Source organism: Colius striatus, chromosome 7 (genome assembly GCF_028858725.1).
Source record: "Colius striatus isolate bColStr4 chromosome 7, bColStr4.1.hap1, whole genome shotgun sequence".
Taxonomy (NCBI): Eukaryota; Metazoa; Chordata; class Aves; order Coliiformes; family Coliidae; genus Colius; species Colius striatus.
Window position 1 is genome coordinate 31,933,901 of NC_084765.1, and position 9,670 is coordinate 31,943,570.

The 9,670-nt window shown below is 40.1% G+C and overlaps 1 protein-coding gene across 2 annotated transcripts in view; it reads left to right on the forward strand.

The window, feature by feature from the left end:
* FAM169B (Protein) overlaps nt 1-3,293 on the forward strand; it is a 40,548-nt gene extending 37,255 nt beyond the window's left edge. For both annotated transcript variants that reach the window (XM_061999989.1, XM_061999991.1), the window contains 2 exons: nt 1,854-1,927; nt 2,899-3,293. In XM_061999989.1, coding sequence (XP_061855973.1) covers nt 1,854-1,927; nt 2,899-2,952 — 128 coding nt within the window. In that variant the 3' untranslated portion in view covers nt 2,953-3,293. The remainder of the gene's footprint in view (nt 1-1,853; nt 1,928-2,898) is intronic.
* Nucleotides 3,294-9,670: the final 6,377 nt, after the last annotated feature.

Consider the following 9,670-nt stretch of genomic DNA (forward strand, 5'->3'; position numbering starts at 1 on the left):
CTTAAAAACACAATAATTCATTCTTACTTGCTCTATTATGTAGAGAGCAAAACACAATGTCATTCAGCATTGTCAGCTCCGAAGTGGATCTATGGCAACAACCATGAAAATAGCCAAATCTTACTCTGCTCTGATTTCTTAGGTTGCTGTGAACATTTGCAATGCTACATTTTGGAATAAAATTATTGAGAAGAAACACTGAAAATTCTACTCATATATTTATTTCCTCTCAGTTTGCAGCATTGAATGCTATTAATGTTGTGAGAATTCTGCAATGACAGATATTCCAAAAAAAGGTTTCTGTGACCCTGAGGTCAGAATTTCAAATTTTGTAAGGTTATGTGGCTGCATCTAGTGGCGGTACAACTAAACTGCAGCACTGTTTACTGCAACTGATTCTTCAGTTTGGTGTGCACAGATAGACATATATACACACATCTTTCTGTCTGCATGTATACATGTATCTATAGAAATAAAGTTCTTTATGTTGTCACACCTAGCTGCATTCCTTCATTCTGAAATGATTCTTAGTGTTTGAAAAAGGGAGAGATTTATTTACAGCAAATACCCTTGGTAACAGGAACATAGTGACATTTCTCTTCTGGGGCTGATTGGAGGAACAGAAATCATTTAACATGATTTGGTACTAGTTGCTAAATCTACCAGGGAGTGAACTGAGCTGTCTTGAAGTAGTTTAGCACTATACATAAAGCTTGTAAATGTGAAGTTAGTGCAAAAAATAAACAGACCAAGGAAAAGTTAAATTTCAAATGATTGCTTATAAACTTTTATCTGAGTTGGTCAGAGCATCTGCATTTTCTGCAAGGATGGAAAGGATATGGATTTTCTCAGGGTGAGAAATGAATGGATTATCTATTTAGCAGAGCTGTGCCCAGGTGGCCAAGAAGGCCAAGGGCATCCTGGTCTGTATCAGGAACAGTATTTTCAGCAGGAGCAGGGAGGTGATCACTCCCCTGGACTCAGCTTTGGTGAGGCTGCACCTCAAATTCTGTGTCCAGTTTTGGGCCCCTCTCTACAAGAAGGACATTGAGGTGCTGGAGAGGATCCAGAGGCAGGTACCAAGCCAGGAAAGGATTTGGAGCACATCTCAGATGATGAAGGGTTGAGGGATCTGGGGCTGTTCAGCCTGGAGAAAAGGCAGCTCAGGGGAGACCTTCTCGCTCTCTACAACTACTTGAAAGGAAGCTGTAGTGAGGCAGGGGTCTGTCTGTTCTCCCCAATAATGAGCAATAGAACAAGAGGAAATGGCCTCAAGTTATGCCAGGGGAGGTTCAGGCTGGATATGAGGAGGAATTTCTTGACTGAAAGGGTTGTCAGGCATTGGAATGGGCTGCCCAGGGAGGTGCCGGAGTCACCATCCCTAGAGGAGTTTCAGAGCCAGATGGATGTTGTACTTAGGGAAATGGGCTGGTGGTTGATAGGGCTGGGACAAAGGCTGGACTCAATGATCTTAAAGGTCTCTTCCAGCTGATATGATTCTATGATTTTAAGAAAGACCCAGAGACATTTTGTTTCTGGTACACTTGTTCACCTTAGTCTTTTGTGATAGTGTCATTGGGCACCCCAGTTTCACACAATCACAGAATCCTAAGGGCTGGAAGGAACCTCAAAGATCATCCAGTTCAACCCTCCTGCCAGAGCAAGACCACCTAGAGTAGGTCACACAGGAACTCATCCAGTTTAGTTAATGAACAAAGGCAAGGTGAGAGGCAACAACCAAGTGGCTTTTTTTTGGGTGTGCTTTTAAAATGAAAATTGCTGTGGAAATTTTCTAACTTCTTTTTCCCTTTAAATCTCTTTCTGGGACAAAACCATTCACTCACTTTCTCCAGAGGCTGAAGTACACTGTCATATGGAGAATGCTCAAACCAGTAAACCTGGACAATCAGATGTGGACCAGATACAGGTACAGTGACTGATTTGCTATTTTATTACTTTGTTTTTCATTGGTGAGCTTTTCCCTTTTTCATGAAGTAGCAAGGTTTAAATATGACAGACCATCACAGACAACTGACCCATGGACTGAAGTAGGTAATGATAGCTATATAATATACATAGATACACATGTAATTGATTCATACAGCTACAGTAGTTTGAGAGGCTAAAGACTACAGGATAGTTTTTGCTAAATGTTTTAATTGGATCCTTATTGAGATAAGGGGACTGTAACCAAGCTGCCACGCAGTGAATTCCAAGGTTTGTGTATACAATGACTTTCTGAACTGAACTGTGATTTTTCCATGTGCCTATACAGGGGCTTGATTGTGATACTTTTAGAATGAGTAAACCAAACTATTTTATCCCACTACCAAGCTGCAGGTCTAACTGTGCTTGACTTTTTGCAGGATGGAGGCCTAAGACAGGCTGAGATGTTTGAATAAAGGCTAAACTTAGTTAGTGGTACATGTATCTGAGAAAACAAATCACAATTATGAAGGTTTTTCAAGTAATAAAGAAAAAAGAGAGACGAGTGGAAGCAAAACAAAGAGCTGTAGGGGTTGTTTCCCCAGCACATTTGGGTTGTGGCACAATTAAATCGGTTTGTTTTCCTCAGACATGGGTCTCCTGGGGGGAGCTATGACAGCACTGGCTCCTGTGGTGCACGCTGTTGCGTTATGTGCTGTGGTCATGGCTTCAGAGCCCACCCAGCCAGATCAAAGCTCCCCATACTCCCAGTTTTCTTTATGCTGACACTTATGGGAACTCAGGCAGAGCAGCAGGAATGAAGCTGATCTATACAAACAATGCAGCTAAGTTTCTTGCCGTGCGTGTTTATGGTAGCTGTGGTTGACTGAGGCATTTTATATTAGGATTAAGTCACTGTTTATGTTTTTTGTGTATAATTTGGTATTCCCTCTGTCTTATTTCTAATTTCAGGGCGTTGAATACTTTCCTAATGTTGGGAAAGTGGCAGGAGATGCCACAGAATAAAAAGATGACACAGCAGCAGCAGGGATTCTAGAGAGGGTGCTGAACAAGAGGACTTAGAACAAGGTGCAGGCAATACTCAGCAATGCAAAGAATTCAGTAGAAGAGCAGACTCTGGGGGCTTAGTTGAAGACATGGCCATCAAACAGTTTAGAATTATACCATGATTGCACTTTCAAAAATCAACAAAATCTCAGTGTGGTCTTAAAAACTGTAATTGACTGTTCATACTTAGTAACACTGGAGAGATTTCTTCAGGTAAGATACAATTTCTTCACAAGACACATGTTCTCCATCTCCACAAAACAAACTGTTTTGTTTTAAATAAAGCTTTTGATTCTTAATTGTCCTTTCCTTTTTCATCTCGCCAAGTAAATAAGTAATAGCTGAAACAGTTATTTCCCTGCTCTGAAAAGATTTTATTGGATTGCATGAGATGTCCAAATGGGAATAGTTGGAGGGCTTGTAGATGCTGATGTAAGAAGATATTTCTATGGAAACCACATCTTGCATTATGGAAGAGAAATACCACAACATACGTTGGTATCAGAATGACAGCTGTAACCTTCCTTTCAAAGCAAACAATTGATTTGGAATTGCTTTCATTTGATCTTTTCTAGCAGAAAAATCTGACTTAAACCCTGTGGTGGACATGATGGCGTACACACTCCATTAATGCAGGGAAAGTTTGGCACAGAGAAGGCGGCTGAGCAAGCTACAGACCTTAAACTGCCTTTAAATTCAGGCATGGTGATCATGCTGTGTGTAAGTTCAGGGTGTAGAACTTTGTGTAGATTACATATTGTGTGTTTTCTTTCCTCTAGGCTCTTTCCTAATGCTTTGCTTTTAATTAACTTGGAAGTAGAACATATTTCACTAGATTACTCATCTAATGGCTTGGTAAAGAAAATTTGTTCTTTCACCACAAGATGGTTGTGTATTACAATATATTTTTTAGTGGGGAATTTCTAAAGCTTGATTGTTGTATTAATGTTTGCATGTGAACCTCTTAAGGATCAGATCTTTAGTTCAGTGATAGAGAAGGCTTTGCAAAGGGTGAACAGGAGTAGAGTCCTGATGAGCCTGAATAGATCTAGCAGCCTGTATTTCTTAGGTAGGTGCCTTGGAACAAGGAGAGGTAGCTATTTCATTCCAGAAGCTAACCTGGTATTTCCAGGGAGACAGTTCTGTAGGCAAGCTTTGTGGGTACACTGGAGGGATGTGTATTTTTCCCCTTGAATGGCAGAATTGCTCACAGGTAGCCCTGTCACCCCGTTTTTGTTTAAGGTCATGATTTAACTTAGCATTTATTCGTGTATCCAAGTAACTCCTCCCCTGTTGAGCTGCTCAGTAAACCATATGCCTGAGACACATCAGAACCAGACCTTTCTAGGCATCTCTTTAGAGAAAAAAAAAAAGAGAAATGCTATAATTGGAACTTACAAATTTTTGCCAAGAGAATTAAAACACTGCATTGTGTGCCAGCCTTAATCATGTTGCTATGGTTCTCCTGTCTCAAAGAGAATGTGTTTAGACTAACTTTGCAATCAATTGATCTTCAGGTTGTTGGTAGCCACAAAGAGTGTGCTATACAGACTGGTAGAAAAACTGTGTGCCCTCCTGTGCAGCAGCATATATTCTTACTTGAGGTATATTTATTTTTTTGAAAATGCAACATTTGTGAAGACTTGTAATACCAGTTGCTCCCAAGTATGATAGAAAATGACTGCATCTCTCGTGCAATCTGGTTCTGAACTTGCAGTAGCCTCATGTCTAGTGTGCACATAACAGCTCGTATTATAATTGTCAGATCAGAGTAAACTGGGGTTGCTCCAGCAAGTGGGGACTATTATTTAAGTCTCTCAACAAACTTTTATCTAAGAAGGCCCTGAAAAACTCTGCATGAATTTGTATTAGAAAAAAAAAGAATGGGATGCTGTGTATGGAATGGGCAGACACCTAATTTGATTAAATTCATTCCATATCTGTGGACACTTTGAGTCAGAGGAAAAAACAGCAATTCTTCAGTATCCCCAAACAGCATTTCTGTTTCACCTTTCTGTTACCCAGTAATCATCTGGCTGCATTAACAGCCACTTTATTGGCTACTCTCACAGAAAAGTTGCTTCTTTCCTCTGTGTAAGAATTGTATTCTGTGGTTATGTTTAGCTTTTAGTTTTCTAAGTAACTCTTCTTCATCAAAAACATGCATGATGGCAACTGTGTGTATTATAGAAGTAAGCAAAGGTGCATTTGATGAGGTGCTGTTGACAGATGGCTTGGTCCTTTCTAATGAAAGAAAGTGATCATGCCATCCTTCTACTCAAAACTTGTGACAGTTAGACATGTTCTGCATTCAGCTCATCTGCCCTGCCTGGCAAATGAAACACACCAAGCAGAAACAGTACAGTAAGAGGGGTACAGACATTGCCCATTATCTGTATCCAGTAAAGATTCAGAGCCAGGGTTCTGAGGTCATACTTAACAGTACTAAACTCCTGTGCTACAGCTTGCAGGAGGACACAAGCTTGCTCCATATCATTTCAGAAAGCTGACTTACAGAATAATTAATCTGAATATTGGTTTTGTTTCTGTTTTGTTGTATTAGTGCTTTAAAGTATCTGATTAATTTAGAAGCTTGGACCTGCAACTTGTTCTTGGCAGTCTGAAGCTCTTGTTAGTGAGATCACAAAAATCCCAAGAGGGTCTGAAGCAGAAACAGACCCAATATCTTCACTCTTAATGGAACATATCATAAAAAACCAAACCAACAGTACAAACATCCTTTTCTCACAGTGAAAGTTCTTTTATTTCAAAGAAATCTGCATTTACTCAAGGGTAGGATGGTTTCAGAGTGCTGGAAAAGCTGGCAAAGGCTTGAAAGAGCATTCCAATTTTTGGAGTCAAGTTTTCAAAACCTTGGATTTAATCTCTTTCTGAATCTATATTCTGGTGGTTATGCCTTGACAGAAAGGTATTTCTGCTTGAGAGACACAGAGGTAAGTGTGTGTGCATGAGAGAGATGGCAGAGCTGCTGAAAGGAAATGTGTACCTATTCTTTTAAGCGTGGGTGCTTATAGTCTGGCCTACAAGAAAGATGTGAGACGTCAACATTAGTGTTAGAAGTACTGGGGTGGGTGTGTGCCAACTAAATAAAGTGTTTGAAGCGCTCTCAAGACAAGTAAACATATGGATTTTAAGTCTAGAAGTTTCATTGCGTTAATCTGTCGTGATGTTTCATATAATGTAAGCCAGACAATTTCATGCTTGGTTGCTGTATCAAAAAAATCATTGGTTTGGGTTGAAACAACTCTTTTTTTTTGTTGTTTTTTTAGAAAGATTGGTTTGATTTGACAGTTTTGATTTCTCAGATGTTGGGCAGTGGGAAATCTGCCACATTGGCTGGCAAGTTGTTCTAAAGTTTCGTGTTCACAAGTGCACTCAATTTTTTCTTAGTCTGAATTAATTTTGTTTTAGTCTCCTGTGATGGATTTTGTTTTTCTGTCTAATGTTGAGCCACAGCTCTGGTACTTTCAAGACTCCTTCAGCGTGGGGATGGAAACCCTGTGGTGTGGTCCCTCATGAACAGTGAACAGTGCTATTTTTCGGGTCTGTCTCTGTAAGGCAGCTTTTCCTGACCTAGATTCCTTCTTCTTGCCCTTGCAGAGAGGTTGTCAATTTTTCAAATTACTCCTAGAAGCCTGAATAATCAGAGACCCAGCTTCAGTTGCAATCACGCTGACCTTTATGGGTTAGCATTTCCCTACTGCTATGACCTGCGATGGTAAATCATTAAAGGATTCTTTTTGTGCTTGAGAGTGTCTTAATGGTGAACATACACTGTAAAACTTAAATGACAAGGAGGAATTAGGAGGTATGTGTTTTAATGTGTTGTCTTGAGTAGCCACAATGGCTGCAGCAGACCACGGGAAATGTTGTCTATCCAGCATCGTTTTTGTTATTGCCACGAGATGGCACCGTTGCATAGCGTAACGTTGTTGGCATCTCTGGTACTTGAGAGGGTACTCAAGATGTAAATTCCTCACCGGTTGGCTTGACTTCTTCAGAGAAAGGCTACTCCTTCAGAAAAAGAAGGATGAAGGTGTGGTAAATCTTGACTTGAGATTGCCATTCAATCTAATTCTATCTGTGCAGTTTGTCTGAAGTGGGCCTGGGATGATTTTTTCAAGTAGTTGTGAAGCCAAGATGAAGTCAGAGTAGCACAAAATCCAAATTGCACCCAGATTGTGCACCTTTGTACTCTTGTTTCTTCAAGAAGCCTGGGTGAGGCTTTTCCATGTTGTGTTTCGTGGTTTCCCAGCATGAGATGATTCTGTCTTAGTTGTTCAACAGAGAACTGGAGTATCTAATTTTAGATTCCAGCACAGGGCCACCAAGATGATCAGGGGACTGGACCATCTTCCTTATGAGGAAAGGCTGCAGGACCTGGGCTGTTTAGTCTGGAGGAGACTGAAGGGGGATCTCACTAATATTTACAACTATCTAAATGGTGGGTGTCAGGAGGTTGGGGCAGCACTTTTTTTCTGTTGTATCCAGTGACAGGACAAGGGGTGATGGAAAGAACCTGGAACACAAACAGTTCCATTTAAATATAAGGAAAAACTATTTCACTATTGAAGGGAGGGAGCCCTAGCCCAGGCTGCCCAGGGAGGGTGTGGAGGGTCCTGCTCTGGAGATTTTCAAAACCCCCTGGATGCATTCCTGTGTGACCTGATCTAGGTGGACCTGCTTTGGCAGGGGGGTTGGACTGGGTGATCTCTAAAGGTCCCTTCCAACACTTACCAGTCTGTGATTCTGTTTCTGCTATGTCTACTACATACTTTGCATCAGAGTATATTATTTATTTTTAATGTAATAACAGCTGTCATGTAATATGTTGTTAATATTATGAGCATTAAGAAAGCAAGGATGGTCTACATCTGCCCTAAATGCTAAGATTCTTCCTTTGCTGTGTTTTATATGTGACCATTCCAAAGGAGAGAAGCAGATTAAGTAAGCAGATGATTTAATATATTTTTTTTGAGGAAATGTTTATTGTTTAGTTTGAGAAACTAAAACTTTAGTGAAAAGATAAAGTAGTGCATTAAAGACAGCTTAACATCCTAATCAAAGGTTGTAATGCAGACATTTCAAAGCAAGTCATTCTCTTTGCTTTCACTTGCTCTTTGAAAGCCCAACACTAACTTTATTTTTGAGGTGATTTCCCATTCCTCCAGGGCTGCAATATCACACTCCATGATTAGTGTAGCGTGATACCTCTGTTTGTGAAATAGCAGGAGCTCTGTGCAACTCTTAGAGCTTATGAGATCAGTAACTTGGGCCAATACTCTTCCCTCCCTCCTACCTCTGTGATGGCATTAATGTTTTGTGGGATCTGTTTGGACACTCAAGGACTGTTCTTGAAGGATCTACCAGAAGTCACCTTATAGAAACTTCTGATGCCTTCTGTCTCCTATGCTTTTTTGTGGATTCTTTTTTGAGTTTTAGAAGTACAAGGTAAAGCGTCTAAATAACCACTTTTCACATGTGTTACTTGATAATGAGAAGTGAGCCATCCAAAAGACTGCCTTATAAGTAGGAAAATGTAGGAAAAAACAGATGACTTGTCTGAATTCGTTAGTCTGAAAAACAAACTAACTCGGCACATCTTTGCCTTGACTGTGTTCAAACAGAGACTTGGTGACATCCTTAGAGCCGAATGCCTAGCTGGCATAATTGGAATTGATTCTGTCTGAGTGACCCATGTTCCTTAAGAAAGCCTTGGCAGCTCAGTAAGACACAGCAGTTGGAGTCATTTAGGGGTGTTCAGATCCACATTTTAGCATCCTTCACTATGGATGAAGAAGGGAGGGAACAGTCTAAACTTCAGTATCTAGCTGGATCCTTCTTAATGTTTGCGTATCAAGGATGTTCCAGAAAAAGACAAAATTGATATGTCCAAATAGCATTTCTTCTTTGTAATTTTTTTTTCTCAGCTGCATAAACAAAGAATACACCCAGCTATAGTTAGTTGTTTGATGTTGACTTAGGCCTTCCTTTATGTATATTTTGTTACAGATGAGTATGCAATAACATTTAAGTACACAGGAGACAAAATTAGGAGATTGTAATTAGCTTGCTTTTCAGTTTGTTTTCTCTTGCAATTCAACTTGATGGTAAAGTCTCAGTTTAATCTTCTCTATTTGCCTTTAGACTTTATCCTTGTTTTATTGAATTTCTGTGTCTTGAAGGTTGTTGGGTGTTTTTTTGGTGGTGTGTGGTTTTTTTTAAGAAGTCTTTTTGGCTTTAATTTAAACTGAAGGCTCCATTTTTGAAAGATCAATAAACTCCATCTGGAAGAATTCTTTTCTCACAGCCACCTGACACTTAGATGAGGTTGAACTTTTGAGGTTTGTGGGTTTTTTTTGAATTCTCAGGGAGGAGATCAGAGGTGGCATTCACTATGATGAGGACATTTGGGGATGATGGTATTCATTCACCAACATCTGATTTGTAAATTAATAGCTCAGCCTCTCTGGACTGATATGTTAAAGGTCAGTGACCATGAGAGGAGAAACACTTCAGAGTTATGTGTGCCCTCTGGTCAACAGGAGTGTCCTTGGCTTAACAGCATTAATGTCATGCTGCTTTTAAAAGATACAGATGTGCAGCATACTTTCAGTCTTCCTACCTGGAACCAGCAATCCCATCCTAGCTTTCT